Source organism: Vespula vulgaris, chromosome 16 (genome assembly GCF_905475345.1).
Source record: "Vespula vulgaris chromosome 16, iyVesVulg1.1, whole genome shotgun sequence".
Classification (NCBI taxonomy): Eukaryota; Metazoa; Arthropoda; class Insecta; order Hymenoptera; family Vespidae; genus Vespula; species Vespula vulgaris.
Genome location: NC_066601.1, coordinates 2,679,582 through 2,700,678, shown reverse-complemented (window position 1 = coordinate 2,700,678; position 21,097 = coordinate 2,679,582). Strand labels below are relative to the sequence as shown.

The 21,097-nt window shown below is 35.3% G+C and overlaps 1 protein-coding gene across 6 annotated transcripts in view; it reads right to left on the bottom strand.

Annotated features, from left to right (window-relative positions):
* Positions 1–21,097, bottom strand: part of LOC127069771 (transcriptional activator cubitus interruptus) — a 108,570-nt gene that overhangs the window by 81,705 nt on the left and 5,768 nt on the right. The window contains exons 2-4 of one of the 6 annotated variants that reach the window (XM_051007215.1): positions 14,417–14,651; positions 11,376–11,719; positions 8,119–8,506 (exon numbers count right to left, since the gene is read on the bottom strand). In XM_051007215.1, the coding sequence (XP_050863172.1) occupies positions 8,119–8,506; positions 11,376–11,412 (425 nt within the window). In that variant the 5' untranslated portion in view covers positions 11,413–11,719; positions 14,417–14,651. Of the gene's footprint in view, positions 1–8,118; positions 8,507–8,606; positions 9,270–11,375; positions 11,720–14,416; positions 14,652–21,097 lie in introns of those variants that run through there. The other 5 variants (XM_051007218.1, XM_051007217.1, XM_051007219.1 and 2 more) reach the window with 5 other exon arrangements.

The window sequence follows — 21,097 nt, the reverse complement described above, 5'->3', positions numbered from 1 at the left end:
AGAAACGATCTATCTAATATTAATTTCTGAGTAATCGAATAGCGAATAAAAATGTAAGTGAATGAAAGATTAAGAAAAAGTATGTGGATATAGGGAAAAAAAAAAAGAGAAAAATGAAAGAAAGAAAGAGAGTTCTTGATTGATTTCATTCCGCATGTGTAAGTAAGTAGGTAACCACGCAAGTAAATACTTACGCTACGCGTAGAAATACATAAATCTTCTTCTCTTTGGTTATCTCCTTCCATTATATATTTTCTTTCTCATTTCTTTTGTCTTCTTTCTTTTTCCTTTTTCTTTTCTTTGATCAAGAGAACGAGTTTATTTATCAATTTTTTACGCACAGCGTAAATCGTAAATCAAGTAACTTTTATATACATTTTCTTCTTTAACGATAGTATTTGTTATTAATAATGGTATCCCTATATATGCATGCATACATGCAATCATACATACATACATGTATATAAGTATATATATTACGTATCTATCCTTTCTACGAATATCTCGTCGTTTTCGGTCGATCAAAAGAAATACGATTGATAACTTTATGTGTTTATTAAAGTCGACGAAACGATACCGTAGAAGAGTTTAAAAAGGCGACTAACTATATCACACCGAGTGTGTTACGAGACAGACAAAACAAATCGTTTTATCGGTCAGCACCATCGCCTAATTGCCTCATTAAGAGATTCAATCCGTGCAATCGTATACCCGACACACTGCTTTTTTGTCCGCTCGATTACATTCATGGTAAATATCATGAAGACGGAGAAAGAAGGAAGGGAGGAAGAGGGTAAAGGATAGATATATGTACGTATCAACCAATGAAAATATTTATCATATCAATTTGATTGTGTTATCGTAACGTATCGAAGTAATTGACGAGTTCTGTTTCATATCTCTTTGCTTTTCTTTTATTGTCTCTTTTCCTTTTTCTTTAACAATTATCTCGATTTGAACATAATCAAAAAACTTTCTTCACGTCGGTGATTACACGAATCATTAATAATTATCTAATACTAACCAAGATCGACCGATTATTTAAATATTCTTCTTACAAATATATTTCTTTGAGTGACAATCATACTTGCATCGAAAATACGTACATATATAACTATGATGAACTTATGGATTGTTTTGTCTTTACAGCTATAACACTTACAAATTAAATTATGTCCTACAAATTAATTCTACGAATTGCGCCTCTTACGATTTAAATAACTAAACGCTTACGAAAATATTAATGATATGACTTTAACTGGTATAAGTATAATTAACGAGTTTTATATTACTCTCTCTCTCTCTCTCTCTCTCTTTATTCGCACAATTTAATAAATACCATATCAAAGTTTCTAATAAATAAAAAAAAATCTGCTCTTATAAATAAAAATCATTAAGATATTTGCATTGAAATAATTAAATAATAAATTTAACTTGACAACATTTAAATCCTATATACATATGCATGTGTGTGTATGTGTATCGTAATATATGACCTAAATAATTAAATACGTGCAAGGTTAAAGAAAAAAACGAGAGAAAAAGGGAGACTTAGAAAGAAAGAAAGATAGAAAGAGCAAACCATCTTTCCTCGAGTAAGGAAGGTAAACAAATGCTTTTGCAAGCGTTATCTCGACGTATCGTATCCCGGCTTGGCCATCACGTGACTCAAGAGTACAAGACGGACTTGACCTTTCTATGGCCGTTATGAATGCGTGCGTGGAATTTATCAATGGATGGCCACGCCAATGATAAATCGCGTATGCGCTTGGTATCGCCGTGCTCAGTCTTCTTGTGGCTGACTGTTCGTAGGTGAAAGAGCTGGGAATAAAAGGAAAGAAAGAGAGAGAGAAAAAGAGAGAGAGAGAGGGAGGGAGGGAAAGAGAAAGAGTGAGAAAGAGAGAGAATATAAGAGAGTCAAGAAAGAGGAAGCTAAGAGTAGACGTCTTCCTTCGACAAGCTCCTGCCGGTAACGCCTTCCAATATCTTTCATCGACTGACAAATCAGCTACCACGTTTAAGCACGCTGAATGAAGTGTTCAGTAATTTTGATGCTTGTATCGCAGATGCCGAGAGAATGTTTACAAAGAAGAAATCAATCAACTGGATTATATATATATATATATATATATATATATATATATATATGCTCTGTCAAATATTAAAAAATTGAGACTTTAAATATAAAATTGATCTAAACTATAATAAAACTATAATGTCCTTTGAGAGAAAAAAATTTTAATCTTTTTGTATTTTTATTATATTAGGTAATAGATTCATAAATAAGTGCATTTTTATTATGTACAATACTTATTTATTAAATTATATAGGTATATATATATATGTGTGTGTATACTTACTATTTGTATATTTACTATTTAATTATTGTGATGATACTTTTTACTTATTTATGAATCAACACGATAATAAATTCTGATAAATAATAATTAATACGATATAGTTATATATCGATAAAACAGATATAAAAATAGATTATCATCGATTTGATAAAAATCGGTCAAATCGATCACCATCATTCAATGTCAAGCCTCAATAAATAATAATCGTAACGAAACTTCAAGTCGAATTATTTGACATTCTTCTTTTTCCGAAAAACACCGTGAAAACGAATTCGTTCCATTACCACGTGGGAATTCTTTCTATTATTTTTCAAATCGTAAACAGGAACGCGAGAGCCCGCATATTTGACACGTTACTGAGTATCCATCATTTTCACATTGGATTTAATAAAAGTCATGAGAAAAAGGGATAGAGACAGAAAAAGAGTGACAGAGAGACAGAGAGAGAGAGAAAGAAAAAGGATAGATAGAGATACAGAAAGAGAAAGAGAAAGAGAAAGAGAAAGAGAAAGAGAAAGAGAGAGAGACGTATAAAGAAAATATCATAAATGGAACGAGTTATATTCGCTCACGTTCGTTGTACTGCGTTCGTGTCCTTGTTCTCTTGCGTTGAGACAAGAATTTCCTCCCACAAGAAGCAGGAGTGCGTGGGGCCCGCAACTGGTATCAGCTATTATAAAAATTCTTCGAGACAAGCGGGTCACGACTCGGTCTATCGTTTCTCTATGTGTATCTTCTTCGTTTAAATCACAAACGAATTACATAGAGACAAACGTTAATAAAGTTAATAAAATATTTATCGAATACTACGAATCCTTTCGAATTTTTAATACATTTCTAATATTCAATCTCTTTATGAGATGTATGAAGATGTATTCGCTGTTTAAAAACAAAGTTATTATTCTAATTAGTTAATAATTTTATTTGTTATCTTATCGATTAAATAAACCTTCGAATAGATCTAATAATTTATTTGTCGATAAAAGACACGATAATAATTAATATAAAATTTTTTGTTGTAAATTAAGGAATGAATTAATCAAGATATTTTCTTGTCGCTTTAGCAAAAAAAAAAAAAATTATTCTCTTATAAAACCTTTCGAGATATCGCATTTTTATAAGTCAACAAAAATCACGACTTTTTTTAAATCGATTAAAAAATTTTCATTGATTAACATGACGATTAATAAATCTTCTAATAAATATAATTTATGCGCAAACAGAAGTTGCGATTTAGCATTCTCCATTCGCCATTTCTAAATACTGTCTCTTTTCTCTTCTAATGTAATGCCTATGTAACGCGTAGACCGTGAACGGAAGATCGTTTATAACGTGGGAAACTATTTTTCCAGTCTCCGTGCGAGACACCATCACGGCACGCGTACAAATTACGAATGATTACCAACTATGTCGTCTTCGTAAACGCGAGGACGCAACCCTTAGAGAATTCTTAATCTATTCTCCACTTACATCCCAATTCGACGAAAACGTTTCTCTCCGACTTATATATGCAAATGTCTTTCTTCCTAAATCAAACAATTCAAAATCGTTTAAAAAAAGAAAAAAAAGTAATAATAAAAAGAAAAAAAAATATTTACAACCAACGTGTCTGTTGATTTTATAAATTCCATTCAAATAAGATACGAAATTTATTACACGATCTAAAGGAATATCATACGAAATATTAACATTTTTTGTTATGTTAACAGCAAAATATTAATTACGCAAGTTTCAATATCTACGAATACGGATAAAAATTATTCATTTATTTTTCCTACTCACTAAACTATTATTTATTTGATATTTTTCCATGCGCCTGGATTTCATATAGAACGTAAGAATTATAACGATCTCTTTATCTCTGTTTATCACTTTACAAAAAGAAAAAAAGATATACGATAGAGTAAGGAAATCTAACACTTAAATAAAACTATGATATACGAATAATTTATATATGACGTACGTATATACATATTCACTATAGTTTATTCGTCGATTATATATTCTAAATATGCTGTAAAAAATAAAATAGCCAAAAATATATGTATATAACCTTAATCTCCTGTTAAAGAGACGAAAATAATCTGTTGCTAAAGAAAAAAAAAAAGAGAGAAAGAGAAAAAGAGAAAATGAGAGAGACGAGAAGAAAGGAGAGCAATGGCGTCCGTCGCCTACCACAAATTTTAAGCCTGCCGTCGCCGTTTCTTGATTCCTGTTGGCTTCTCTCTTCTTTTACTCGTCGAATACTCCATTAAAATTTACTTAAAAATTATTCGCATTCTATTATATATTCTATTTCTATATATATACGTAGGATAGACCATTTATCTTACGATTAGATTCAAAGTATCGAGCTAATATTACGAGAACAAGACGCAATCCTTATCGACCTTTTCGAAAGCTTTGATATCTTCAATTATCTTGAGAACGATTGACCAATCATGTGAATTTAATAAAATTGAGAATGTTTCTATTAAAAACTTATGTATCTCTTATCAACATCGATCTTAATTGATATATTTTAATAAAAAAAAAAAAAAAATGTAAAATATAAATATATAACATAAAATTGTTTGATTAAAAACTTACGTATTTAATAATATATTATATAACTTGATTAACGCAATTCATTTTACAAATGAATTTAAAACACATTTTAATTTCAATCGATCACTTTAAACCAAGACGGATTTACTATCTTTAGAGTTTCATTATTTTGCATCTTAGTCGTTTATGTATGTAATTGATATATGTACGTATATAAAAGAATTTAACGAAAATTGAACTCCTCTGTAATTATATATCTTCTTTGTCGCTTATGGAAAAAAAAAATATTGAGGAGTTATGTATCTTTTTATAAATATGTTTTATATAAATTGTTATAAACTATCGATACGATGAGATCATCACGTCAGTAATAATAATTAACGCCAAATAACGAACTTATATCTAATAATAACCAATTAATAATTCGTTTGGTTTATAAATCTCAGATTAATGTTCTTTCAAGTATCTATATATTGAAAATCTGTAAAGTGAAGATCGATCTAAAACCTATTACGTATTTAAGTTAAATAAAATCGAATAGAATATTGTACGAGTAATAAAATAACGTATGAGTAATCGAATAATACTGTACGAGTAAATTAATTAGATCACGACGAAGGAATTAATTATAATATAAAATAAATTTAAATAACTTACATTAAAAGCGAAGCAAGGGAAGACGAACGTTCTCCTACGGAATCAAAACTACGACTGCCTGTGTCTTAAATAAAACAATAGCGAGGAACTGAGAAGGGCGCGGACTAACAATGACAAACAACAACATTGCGAGGATGATCTAATACAAACATTTTCCCAAGAATTTTTGCTTCTCTATTTCTTCGAACAAGTAAACAAAGAAAAGTACACAGTAACCTTGGAATCTTATTTAACAAAAGAACAACATTAAATACGTATATACGGATATTATTATAGAAGAAAAAAAAAATATTCCAAGAAAGCAATGTGTGTATAAACCAATCGACCAAACAAAAGTTTCTTTTATTTTTCCTAGAAATTTGTTCAGGTTTATACGTGAAGTATTAATGAATGAAAATCTGTAGCATTGTATACATGTAAATAAATAAACTATGAGTAATGCTTTAATTTAATCGATATCTTTATTAGAATAATTATTGAATAAATAGTATATACTATTTAATTGAATCGAAATATTACGTTTAATAAAATTATTAAATAATTAATAATATCTTTGTCAGCCAATGTACATAGACAAGAAATAATTAATACATTTTATACCTACATATATATTACATAAACGAAAAAGATAACATGTAACAACAGCAATAAAAATACCATCGATGCAATTAATAAAACTCATAAGTGCAATAATGAATAATTGCATAAAAAAAACAAATAATGATTTAGTATGATCGATCGAAATCGAACTGGTATAATTGATTTTTGATGTAATTTCATTAGAATCGATTCTTTTTTCTTTTTTCTCCCTCTCTCCCTCTCTCTTTCTCTGTCTGTCTGTCTCTCGTTATTAGCTTCAAAACTGACATATTGGAAATGAATTTTCTAAAAAGAAATTTCGTTTCTATATAAGCGTATTTATAAACGACATGTGCCCGACGAGCATAACCATCGTCACTGTTCAGGGTAAAGGTGGGCCGCGTTTGTTCGCACGCGCCACTTGTCCTACGTGTCACATAACTTGGGGTAAGTTTACAACGTTTTACAACCGAGGTACGGATGTAGAAAGAAAGAAATAAAAAAAGAAATAAAGAATGAAAGAAAGAAATAAAAAACATACTATCTCTATCTCTCTCCCTCTTTCAAAGACTCTTTTCATTTGCACGTAAAACGTATCTTTCGTCGTGAATTAGATTTTCAAGCAACGACGACGACAACGATGCACACGTTTGAAATTCCTCCTCCCTTCTTCTTCTTCTTCTTCTTCTTCATCATCATCTTCATCTTCTTCGTTTTCCTTTCCTTCATTTTATTTTCAACAACTTCCCATCTATTTATCCTCCTCCATCGTGAAACTTTGCGACTCGCGAACGCGTTTACTAGCGCCGACGCTCGATGAAAGAGAAAGTACAATCCGAATTAGAAGTTTTACGAAGATTCATTTGTTCGCCCTTAGGATTAATCCGTGACACTTGCACTCGATATTTCAAATTTTTTTAAATGTCAATATGTTTGTTATAAGTGAGTATACCGAATTATTTTTTATTCTTCTTTTAATAATAGATCATAATTATTATACATTTTCTTAGTATTTAAAGAAAAAGAAATTATCAAAGGCACATGTAAATTTGTATAAAATTTAATAAGTAATTAATACGTTTGAAAGTTGATCGCGACCAAAAATATATATTGTGAAAAAGAATATAACTCAATGAATCCCTTAGAGATAATTATCCTTCGAATTTTTTAATCTTACAAATGGATAACATTTAAACGAGATTGGTATAAAAAAGTAAATAAATATAAACAATATGATAAAAATTGTAGGTTTTAACAAGTAATGAATACAAATTCTAACGATAAATAAAAAAATTAAATAAAAATTGTCCCATATATAGATATATATGTCGATTCAATTTATATTAACTACGTTAAATAGCCTCTTGTTTTCCTCGAGTAAAATGAACGACACGATCAATTTAAAACGCGTCATGTGTATCGGCCACGAGAGAAGGGCAACGCTTCGAACCGTCTAATTATTGTCACGTCATTCGCGCTCTGAACTACCAGTTTGCCGGTACTAGATTCTCGCGTCGAAAAGTACAATCTCGTCGTTTTCAGTCGCGTGACATGTTCCATGGAAACGTGCGAAGAGAGTAAAGAAAGAGAGAAAGAGAGAGAGAAAGGTCTTAATTAACTCGATAGAGAGACGATGGAGACGTCTCACTGAACAATACAATGAAGTTCACACCAAGAAAGGATTTATTCTTGCTAAAGAACAAATATAATTCTTACGAATATGTATTAAATAACTTAACGATTAAAACAAATTTCAATAATAATCACATTCTGTAATTCAAAGTATGTATCCCAAAAATATAATCAAAAAAAAAAAAAAAGAAATTAAATTCAACAAATAAAACTCGACTCTAAAGTGTTTCATAAATTCTTAATAACAATCCGACGTAATAAAATCGAAATCTATTCGTGTCAATCTGATTGTTAATACATACTCATAATTATCTAATAATAAACAATGAAAATAAAAACTTACGGATGAGGTGGTGGTGCGTGGAAAGCCGCAGCTGCGGCGGCTGCGGCCGCAGCGGCCGCATGATGTTCCCATGCTGCGGCGGCGGCTGCGGCAGGATGCGGAGCAGGCGGGGGTGGTCCGTGATGCGGAAGAAACGGTGGTAAAGGTGGCGGATGCGGATGAGGATGAAAAGCAGCGTGAAAAGCCGAATGGGGATGATGCGGTGGCGGTGGGGGTGGTAGCAACGAAAATGCTTCCTGATGATAAGCCACCTCTTTCTCTGGCATCTTGTCGTCCGCTGCGGCCGCCTCTGCGGCTGCCGCTGCTACTGTTGCTGCTGCTGCTGATGACGCTGTTGCTGATGACGCTGCTGCTGCTATTGTTGCTGCTGCCGCTGCTACAGCTACTGCTGTCAAGACAAAACGATGTGCAAGAAACTTGTTGCCTTTGTTGTCCAAGATCAAGATAAATCTTGATAAGTGGCACCGCGTGTGCCAGGACGACCGTACCAATCGATCATAGCCCAATCTTATTGATCTTTATCTTTGATAAAAATCTTTAAAATAACGGAACTCTACAAGCTTATGTTTTATATGTTCATCCCCAAAGATTCGTTTCCCGTCGGCAAACTCTCGAAGTAAATATTTTGCCAACTGACTCTCAACGATATAAATACGTGTCTTTTTAATTAATAATCCTGCATCCAAATCTAATTTTAACGATTGATATCCCGGTGTTTATTAATCCTTACACTCTCGACGACATAACGATCGACAAACACTACACTGTTTACTCTCACTTTCACCAAAATTAAACAGTCAAACGGAGGGAATCATAAAGAAATGTTTCACCAATCGCCCGTACCGTTCATATATCACGTCACATTTAACCATATTAGTTATATAGAATCGATATTACGATATGTCACCTTTCCATTGGCCGAATAAAAATCTCGATGATTATATCTAAATCCGTATAAACGTGAACACTCCGATATGGACCCATCACCGTTATTACCGTCAAGTTCAAAGAAAAATCGATTGTTATTGCTCGTTTTTTAACAGGTCGAACCGATCATCCTAGAAACCAAAAGACACGTGTCGTAGAAGAGTTTTCCGTCGAACTACGAAAGACGAACGTGTATGCGGCCTGTCACGGTGCTCGTGCTTTGGCGGGTATGGCGATACTGAGTGCCCACCACCACCACCACCACCACCACCATCATCACCACCACCACCTCCACCACCACCACCACCACCACCACCACTACCACCACCGCCGCCACCACCACCAACAGCAAAGAAAAAGAGAGAGAGAGAGAGAGAGAGAGAGAGAGGTCGGGCGTGCAGCAGTGGCTGCTGTGTGATCGTAGATGGGCGTGCAACAGAGAAGCTGAGAACGTGGAGAGGAAAACTGAAAATAAGAAGGAGAGGGAGAATCTTCGGCTTGCTCTCCGTTGAGAAACGAAGAGGAAAGAAAGAGAAAGAGAGAGAGAGAAAGAGAGAATATAAAGAGTGAGAGATGAGAAAAAGAAGTTGGATAGATGGTGGAGGGGGGAGGGCGGATGCAAGCAAGAAAGAGATAGAATGATAGCGAAGAGGGGAGAACGAGATATATATATATATACATACATATACATACATACATTTATATACATGCATACGTATATACTATGGTACCAGCCCCATGAAGGTGAAACAGACAAACGGAGAAGGGGAGAAAGACGAGGTAGGAGAACGCGTGTCAGCTCGACAACTCAACTAGCACTAGCCGTCCCTGACTCCCACCTTCCACCATCCTTTCGAACCTCTCCTTCTTCGTTTCTGCACCGAACTGGAAGCTTTGCGGAACAGAGAGAATGCTAGAAGGGACTACCCGGGTGCCCGATGAAAGACGGATCGCCGAAAGGCATCTAATAGATGGATGGATGGATGAACGAATGGATGGATGGATGGACGGATAGATGCCCTGACAAAATTTATCCCTTTGACGACTTGGACGACCATTCAATGATTTCAAAGTAGCTCGAAAAGTCTTTCGTAAAAATGGACGTTCAACAGTTTTCTTTTTTTTCTTTTTTCTTTTCTTTCAGAGACGACGTTTACCTCGATGTAATTTTGAAAGGGGTAGATTTTTCTTTCCTTTTTTTATTTGCTCTTCCTCTTGTTCTTTCGTTTGTTTGTTTGTTTGTTTGTTTTTACTTTTCTCTGTTTCTTTCTTTTTTTTTTATACGACATAAGTATCCCAAATAACAAGTTGTTCGTGTTCGTACATATGGATCCCAAAGATCCATATCCCCTAACTTTCTCGAAGGTCATTTCCAATCGAGACTTCCGTTCTCGAACACAACGTGAAATGTCGTCAGGCAAAGACCCAAAAAGAGAAGTGTTTTCTTTTCTTTGCGCCTTTTGGGACCCTTAAAGAACCAAAAGCCTCCGTTCTCCTTTTCCTACTTCTCGCCGACTCGAATTTCCCTTCTACGCAACTAATGCCAGAAGAAAGGACGGACAAAAGTTTCTATACCATACGTGAAAATTTCTAATGCTTTCGAGTCTTTCAACGCGTTTACGGATTTCAATTTTCAACACTTGAAATTACACGAACTTCCATTCGCGTTTTATTCTGAACTATTCTATGTCTAATTTAATTCTATCTCATTATATATAATTATTTACACATTATTTATATAGATCTTTTTCCTCGGTTAATTCCGATTTGAGTTTTTGTAATTTTGATATATCACGTAAGTGTTTCTACATGCGACTGCATTAAATATTCACCGTCAAAAAAGTAAAAGTAAATCAAATAAATCACCTACCGATATATCATGTTATAAATAACTACCGATCAAAATATTCACATATGTATATCATTTATTTATATTTTAAAATAACCACCCACATTAATTAATAAAAATATTGAATAAACAAACAGAAACGTTTCAACGATCTCTTGAATTTATTCTAACGAATAATCAATAATTCCCCAATAAAAAAAAAAAGTATATATGAATACAAGAAAGCGCACGCGCATTGAATTGATAACATATAAATAAAAATATTAATCTTCACTGTTACGATTGATACCATTGACAGATACAAAGCTATTACTCCAAAGAAAATCTTATAGGAGTGTTTAGACGTTATGCAAAGCAACGTGGATCATCATCATCATCATCATCATCATCATCGACGAATAAGATCTATGGTTGAAACGCACCAAGTAAGCAAGTAACCAAGTAACCAAGTAAGTAAGTAAGTAAGTAGATATGGTCTTACCTTTTAAGTAGCAAGAAGGAAGAAGACGTCGTGTCATCGGTGTGTTCACCGGATGGTGGTCGACCTTGAATTAGGACTCTGGCACGGTGAAGGGCCCGATAATCACCAGTACGTGAGGGATGAAGTGCATAGAGCCATTAATTAGCCGTCGCTTCGTTGCGGTTGTCCTCCATATCCTTGCCGTTAAAGCTACATAGGTAGATGTATATAGCATCTTTCTCTCGCGTGTAATTTCCTCTTCGAGAATCTCTCGCCTTTGCTTTTGCCTTCGCCTTCACCTTCGCGTTTGCCTTTGCCTTTGCCTTTACATTCTCTCGTCACTTGCACGCACCTTACGTTCACACCTTTTACAAATATCCAAGACCGGTTATTACATTGTTTACCGTACGAACGATTCATTAAAAGGGAGGAACAAGTTCGATAAAACGAAGAGGTTTTATCTTTTGTTTACAACACGTTGAAATATATTTAAGTAGTTACTTGACTGGAATGTATACGTGTCTATTATCGATATTATTTTTTCATCCAATTTTAAATGTGTGTTTAAGTAAAATTGTATCTAATTTGATAAATAAATATATAATATTCTGTTCGAGTATTCGTTTAAGAAAAATTTTGTTAAATCATAAATTGTTATATCACAATGGGTCAACTCAATGGTATAATAGAAGATAATATATCGTTGAAATTTGATTAATTAGTTTACTTAAAATTGTAATTAAATTATTTATTAATTAATTTAATAGATTGATATGTTCATATTCAGAAAAGAGTTTTGATAGACTTCAAACAATTAAGAACTGTTCAGTGTGTAAAACCTATTCAGAATGATAAGTTCAGTGTGTTATAAACTATTTAGAATGTATGTAACGTAGATTGTGTCACGTGGCGATGTAAACATCATGTTTACGTTTCGAAAGATCTTTTCTTTATTTTGTTTTGTCTAACGTGTCAGTCGCAATCAAATCGTAAAAGAGTTAACACCGTAGTTCGACGATAGATCTTAGATTTAATTTTGTTCTATTTTAACTTGTTTTGTATCAAGCAACGTAAATACATATGACTATAAGCATCTTATACGAATATAAGTTATATGTATTAGTATTAATTGGATAAAAAATCCAACAGAATCATTAACATATTTTTTAAACTGAATATAATATATCTATACATATATATGTGTGCGTGTATGTCTTTTCTTATTTTAGTATACATAATTATACATATTTTGTAACCCCTATTATTTCTTCATAGACGATCAGTAACATTTAGAAGATTAAAGATCAAAATCTTTTTCCTTCTCCTCTCCAAATCACAACTATATTCCGTACTAATGTAGCTAAAAAAAGAAAAAAAAAGGAATATAGCTAAATATAGCCATATAAATATCACATAGTTGCAGATAAAAAGTATCGCGATGATAAGTTTATTAGACAGTTAAATTATTCTTTTGAAATCGAAGGGATCGTTTAAATGGCAGAGATTCTCGTTATCGTCATAAGGGGTGATATTCTTTCTTAAGGCCATCCTGGCTGCAAGATGTTGCATCCTAACGTTACTACTACAACGGAAAGGAAGAACGACTACGGCGGATCCCTTCGGTCTGGTCTGGTCCAACGATGGTAGTGGTGGTTATAGTGGTGGTGGTAGAGTGGGCCGAGCTAACTCAGAGACTCCTTACTGGGCGCTCCATACCAGGTACCTGTTGGTCAGGTGCACCCCACTCTTGATTCGCCGTACCTGTATACCTTCTCCACCTCTTCCATCTCTCCTTTCGTCTCTCTTCCTCCCCCCACCAAGTTAGTTCCATCTCTTCTTTCCTCATCTTCTTTCTTCGTCTTTGGATCGTCATGCTACTATACCATCGTTCGTTCCATTCTAGGTATCGAAGAATGGCAAGGATTATTTCTCCTCCTCACCCACTCCCTACCCACCTAACTCCCTAACCCCCTAAACCCCTAACCCCCTATCTCCTTATCCCCCTAACTCTCAATCCCGGTCTCTCTTGCTTTGATCTTTCGGCACTTTAGCGACCGATCGAAAGAAGAAAGAGAAAGACCTATAAACTTTTTCTGCAATAATCCTCAAACTTGATTCCTCTGCGGATTTAATATTCTATATTTCTTTTCATTAAAAAGAAACTGATTGTGAGAAGTTTCTAAACTCTAAGTCTAACATTACTAATATTCACCATCAGATTGGATCGATAGTGAATCCTCAAACCCGATTTATTTTCGCTCTCCCTAGATATTTTATCAAGCTCGTTTCAAAAAAAAGTTCTTGAAAACAGTTACTACTTCGACTACAAATATCATCAAAATTGTTCGTATGAAGCTGTGTTCAGCCTTCGATAATGATAACAGCGACAGTTTCCGATCTTTCAAACTCGTTGAAAACTTAATTGGCAACTCATAAGTTCTAGGACTCCTAGTCGTTGTAAGATCGTTAATGCGGCACGAGGAAAAGAAAATGAGAAGATAGATAGATAGATAGATAGAGAAAGAGAAAGAGAAAGAAAATGGTCGAGAGAGACTGCTGCAATTCGTGACTTCCCAGAAAGGCGGGGGAGTCATCGCCTGGAGGCCCGTTTTCTTCAAGCACCCCGTGGTTCGAGCTCATTAACTAACACCCCCTCTGCTACGAAGCAACGTGCCACAACTACTACTACTACTACGTTACTACTACGTCTTTCTATAGACGATCATCTCATCGAGATTCTCTCTTTCTTGCGTGTGTATATATATATAAACATCTCTAACTCATTTAATCGTGTGCGTCCCAACGCGTTGTTCTTCGTCAGGTAAGAAAGAAGCCGCCTGTGCCGACACGCGGGGCGCTAGGAGCTGGGTCAGTTAGTTATCGAGCTTAAGAAAAGAGAAAGAGAAAGAAGGGAAGAGAAAGAGAAGGAAAGAGAGAGAGAAGACCGGGTGATGAAAAGGAGAGAAACAGAAAGATGCGTGGCCTCAAGGAGGAGCAGAGCAACGATTGGCGCTAGGCCTTTGGGTAGTAGGGTGGGAGTCGAAACGTGCTTGGCTATATACCTTCGTTCCACTCTCCTCCATTTCCTCCGGCACTCACTCAACCAACGAGAAAGAGAGGGTCCTATCGTCGCTTAACTTCGCTATGGCAAAAGCAGAAACAGCAGCCGCCACTGACCGCAGCCGCTGTCGTCGTCGTCATCGTTGTCGTTGTCGTCATCATCGTCGTCGTTGTCGTCGTCGTCCTCGTTGTCGTTGTCGTCGTCTGTCTCTGACGAGATAATTTGTTCCTCGTTTCCTGGGATTTTGTAAGCAAAAGACGATATATATATATGTGTGTATGTGTGTGTGCGTACATATATCTATATGTATATCTATGTATTTATATATGTATGTATGTATGTATGCATGAGGAGTTGAAGGTTCAGAAAGAGAAGCGAAAGGAACCTCTCTTAAAACGGTCCACGAAAGGCAGCCGTCCGTTCGGATACTGCTCATAGTTAAAAAGAGAGGGAGGAAGAGGGGAAGAGAGAAAGAAATAGATAGAAGCGGCTCTCTTCTTTATTATTACAGGACCCTACGGACACTTGGGCGTGGGAAAACGGCAGGACCTCTCATAGTCTTTTTCAACCGGTCGAATGGTCAAAAAAGAAGATCAACGATAACGTTTCGTTATCTGTCGGTACTGATGCATGCATGGACCGATCCCTACCTGGAATTGACTTTAAACTTTTACCAGATGGAGAAGGAAAGAACAGGATAGAGTTAAAAAAGAAAAAGAGAGAGAGAGAGCGTGTTTGTAGGTTTGTGTGTAGTGGATAGAAAATATCTCTTGTCTATGCAGACCAGACCTGAAAGAGCAGCGCGTGCTGACCCCACCAAACGGAATTTCGAACGTCTCGTAACGAACACCATAATTATCGCCGTGATACCTCTTCTCGCTTACGATCGCGGTCAGATTTTTTTTGAGATACTAATTACGTATCTCTTGTAGGAAGAGTTATGTTTTCCTTCAGAGATAATGAATTTGTTTGACACGTTGATCTCTATCGATAATTAACGACGATTTTATGGAATTGATAAATATGTGTATATATATATACATACGAATAGATACATTATGTCAGAATGTGCATAAAAAAAAAGAAACTATAAATGAACTTTCGACACAAATCATAAAGATCAAAGAGTCATCCTAAGTCTTATAAAAAGAATAATAATGCTGTAAGTGATAATAAATTGTTTTGACACAATGACCTCTACAATTGATATATATATATATAAAATATTTGTAAGTAGATACCTTATGCGAGTAACTCGAACGAATTTGACATAAAAAAAGGATCTTTCGATGAATTTGAGAATTATTAATCGCAAAAAAAAACAGAAAGAAAAGAAGAGAAAAAAGAAAACGAAGAAAAGAAAGTAAAAAAAAAGAGGAAGAGAAAATAAAAAAAAGAAAGATAAAAGAAAAATCGTTTTATAAAAAGGACTAGTTTTTTTTCTTCCCTTCTTTTTTTTTTTTTATTACACAGGAAACACGCGCGCGCACGCACACACATTGATCCTATAGTAACTCTACATAACGAGTAAAGCTTTTACGCTTGCCAGGACGATATTCTCTCTCGTATGGCTTTCGAAAATGTTGGATTTTACGATCTCATAAACATCGAAATCTATTGGTCTCGCGGCAAATGGAGAAAAGGGTGAGGCGACGTAATCTTATAGCGGCTAAAAGAGAAAGAGAGAGAAAGAAAAAGAAAGATAGAAAGAAAGAAAGAAAGAAAGAGAGACAGAAAGAGAGAAAAAGAGAGAGAAAGAGAATGCTAGAGAAGATGAGAAAAGAGACCCCCCTCCGTATACGCATATCCTCTAATCATGGCCGGAAAGGCCGCCTAAGGCCAGGATAGAGACGTTCTCCGGCCTAATTGCTATATATATCCCACAAGGGACTCTCTCTCTTTCTTTCTCTCTCCCTCTCTCTAGTCCCCTTGATCTTCTTGGTCTTCGGTTATGCCTAGGCCCACGATGTTATTAAACTCTCTTTCCTCTCATAATCTTCTCTCTTCTTTTGTCCTAACGAACACAACCATGATTCTTTCTCTCTTTATATCATAAATGGCTCAAGGCTAAAAAGTTGACCACGCGACGATACCAGAACTACTATCCGTTGTTTCTGACTATTTAAGCAAATTGTAATTTCTCTACTAACGATTCGAGGATAATAAACGTTAACATCGATAATGATACACGTTGACAAATTATCGATATGATTGACTATAATTTCAAATGATGATTATGATGATTATAAAGATGATGATGATGATGATGATGATAATGATGATGATGATGATAATGATAATTATGTTTAATGTAATTGGAAAAAAAATAACTATAATAATATTCATTATTTATAATAATCTACGAGAATTACCATCTGCATTAGAATAATGAGATTAAAATCGTTTGCTTAGGTAACTATATAAAAATAATAATATTTCTTGCATACAAATCTTAGATCGTTAAAAAACAAATACATACACCTATATATGTACATATCTCGACATCAAGTCTCCAGTCGGGCGACTTTCGACATTTTTGTCTCTAAGTACTCGACCAAAAAAAAAAAGAAAAAAAATAGAAGAAAGAACACTATGTCGACGTAGGGTGCATGTATAAGAAATAGAAAAGTCGGTAATAAAGCTATAATGTGTCGTTTGGGTCGTTGGATTTACAAGCCCGTGAAACTGGCCTCCCCTTTTCTTTTCTCTCTCTCTCTCTTTCTCTCATAGACGAAGCTAAACGTTGTCTATTGTTCCAATGGGCTATTTTTTACAAAAAGATAGAAGGCACGTTGCCAAAAGGAAAATGTGACCATAGAGTAACATATTTTTCAGTACGGTAAAAGTCTGCGGGGGGTTCAGTCAGGGTTGCGGCAAACGAGTCCATTTTCAAAAAGAAACAGAATTCCTTCTCAGACGAATGTAGTCGAAAACCGACGATTAACGATTTACGACGTTACCTAACGCTTCTCGAAACACTTTCCGGTTTGGTCCTCCTACCTTTTCCTCGAATACGACATCCTTACTGACGCCGTACGGCATTTGACTTTTTTATCTTCGACCGATCTACTCCATGCTTTCTCCAAACCTTCCCCTTCCCCTTCCTCTTCCCCTTTTCCTTTTCCCTCTCCTTCTCCTTCTCCTTCTCCTCTTCTCCTCCCTCGTTCGCACCCCGCTTTCTCTCACTCCCACTGTTTCCTATTTTCAAAGCTGAAAAACTATTTTCACCGTGCAACCAAACCGAGCCCCCTTTAAAAACGGATCTACACGTTATACGGTATGAAAGAACCAGAACGAATGGTTAGAAGCAAGGTGTAAAGATTCGATAACGAGCCTAGAAACGAGATCAAACGATAAAACTTTTCCCTTGACAAATTCCACGATACTTCCAACTATTAACAACGTGAAAATCAATTATACAGTTGGATGTTTCTATCTGCGATCTGATCATGAGATATTTATGTATCGTTATGCATCTATGAAAGATTTGAAATAAGTATATAGGAAATAAACATATAGGAGAGAATAATATATATATATATTATTTTTTTATATTTATAAAAAAAAGCGATATAGAAATTCTGCATTTGTCGTATTAGAAATCTAACTTTTGTTATCATTAACATCATAGCATTAAATAAAAAAAGGTTTGAAGTAAAAAGAAAATGTAAAAATCCATTTTCCTACATTTTTCAAATCCAAAAATCTATCCAAGTATTGAAAATTCATTTTGCACACTGAAATACATAAAACTATATTTTACAAAAATCGTGTCAAGTACGATTAGAAAAAAATTTAAAAACAAATTGGTCGAAAAGTTAATTGAAAGTCGTTAAATAAGAATAAGAGACATAAAGAGTGAGAAAGATAGAAATAAAGAGATAGAGAGAAAGAGAGAGAGGAGAGTAAGACGGTAGCACAAGGCATCTTACTCGACTTCTTGTCGACTTCATGGCGAATCAGAGAAGCCGCAGAGCAAGTCCGATTCCGATCGAGTTTTTCCATGGTGAAGGGGCCTCTCCTTGTCGCGGCTTTTATGAGCACCATGGTGGTGCACTCTGAACGGCATCAGAAGAGAACGAGTAAGAAGCTTCGAAGAGAAGAGACAGACTTTCGCAAGTCACTCAGAAGGCTCCCTTTGTTCCGTGTTTGCTCTACCTGCAGTTCCCTAACGTAGCAAAAGACGACGAGAAAAAGCTAAGTTGATACTTCTTTCCTTCTTCTCGCCTTCCACGGTGCACCTTTTGCTCGTCCCGAACCTGACCGTTTCTATCCCGAACGAACGATGATTATTACATGAGAATGATCGAAGCTGCCGATCGATAGAGATCGAAGATTGGATGAGTTGTCTCAATCAAGCCAACTTATTAACACCGTTAATTTCCATAGAAACTTTTCTTCGTGCAAAACCTTACACGCTATATATATATATATATATATATATATATATATATATATATATATATTTATAGGTATATACTTTTTGTATCAGATAATATCACATTATCATGCAGCCATAGATCGGAATTATATCTAGATATATTTTTAATATACGACGCTACAAATTCATCAAGAAAGAATATAAAGAATATATATATATATGTGTGTGTGTATTATCTTCTCGAGTTCTAGTTAAATTCTTCTCGTAGAAAGTGGAAATAACAAGGAACGATATATTCTACTATAGAAAGAAGAAACGCGTTCGTAGGGGGCCTAGGTCTGAGCGAGTTCGGCCTTCTCAAAGGACAAAAGGCGGATACCCAAAGAAACGAGGGGTGGGATGGCACGATTTTTCATTTTCGAACAGGCTGGCAACGCCTGGCAAAGGCCCCATAGAGAGCACGAGAAAGAGAGAAAAAGAAAAAGAGAGAGAGAGAGAGAGAGAGAAAGAAAGAGAGAGAGAGAGAGCCGGTAATCATCTTGTTCTCGACGCTCCGTGAATAACACAAAGGATTGAACTGGTGCTAATTACGTCGCTCGTCGCTTACGCGCGAGAAGAGAGGAAACCTTAATGGTAGAAGATTTAAAGAGGGAGGTGAGGGATGGAATGAGGAGGGGAGGGTTGTAAGCTGAAAGTGGGGAAGAGGAAGGAGGAAAGGGGAAAGACACGTCGGTCGACAACCTGAAAGAAAAGGAAGCACGAACTCCAGAAGAAGATGGCAACAACAACGATGATAACGTCCGAAGAGAAATTATTAATCGCAGGAATTAACCGAACGAGTGCGCGTCCTTAAGGATACAACGGACACGATCCACAATCCGCAATGCACCGTGAAAATTAGAAAAAGGGAAACGAAGAGAATTGGAAAAAAAAGAGAAAAAGGAAGAAGGAAAGAAAGAGGCGTCGAAAAAAGCGTCACGCCTACAAAAGAGAAAAAAGAAAGGAAAAAAAATTCATCCGAATTTTCCGACCAATTCGACCTTGAATTACGTCGAACAAATGGATACGAATATTGCGTCCTTCTCTCGAATTTGCGTCTCGATGGAAGAAAATGAAAAAATAATATATTTATCCGACTTGTAAAAATTATCGATGGTTTCGATAATGAAAAAAAAAGAAAAAAAAAAGGAAAAAATTTTGTTTCAGAATAGCGATGATAAATCGCATTTCATGGTACACACTACGATACTATTTATCTTTTACAACGATATAATCTTTCACTAGGGCATAACATCCTAATCGAAGTAGTAAAGTATGAAGGGAAATCTCGAACGTAAAGTTAAAAATCTTCTCGGAATGAAAGATTTCGCTTCGCGAAAGGAGCGTGAAAATAATATTTGTCGGCTTGGAAAATTCCTGACCTTTCAACATTGAAGAATTTTGGGATACCATGGTAAATCGAATTTTTCATCCTTGACCGCAATACCTATAACTATAACATAGATTATCTTTTCTAACGAAATAACCATCCGCGTGACAAATGCATCCGTCAAAGTAAAATATCGAAATAAATCTCGAATGCATGTGTGTATGTATAAAAAAAAAATTCAAGAGAAAAAAAGAAAAATAAAAAACAACGAAAGAATAAACAAACAAAAAAAAAGAAACAGAAAAAGAGGACTAAAATCAATTAGTATCTTCCTTTATCTTTAAGTTTACAAGTAACACGCCGCAAAAAATATTTTATAGGTTACCATAGGTTCTTCTAATGAAGACCTCGGCGAAAGATTCCTTTCGTTAGAACGAAGATTTTTTTTTTTTTCTTTTCTTTTCTCTCTTTCTCTCTCTCTCTCTCTCTCTCTTTCTCTCGTTTCGAAATCACCGACACAATAGCAAGTTCGTGTCCAATGCACCAATGCAGAGAAGCACACGCTCGGATCACCTTCTATAATGGTGGAGAGCAGTAGTAGCAGCATTGTGCTGCTTCCTGAAAAGAGGAGGTAAAGGAAGACTGCTCGTGATGTATGGGCCACGGTACATTTATGTTCACTGGAATCTAAGGGAGAGAGAGAGAAAGAGAGAGATCAAGAGAGTTTCTCCTCTCCTTGTTGTCTCCTTCGACCTCTTCCGCCCTCTCCTTCTCATCCCCTCCCCCTTTTTTTCGAGCCTTTAATACCCCATCGGACCCGACCTGCTCTCGTTTGTCCGCGGAATCGAATACGTGATTTCACAGAAAATTTTCAACACTAATGCTACTTCTTACACGCGCTTACAAATCCACTCTAGCGACCCGTTTACAAC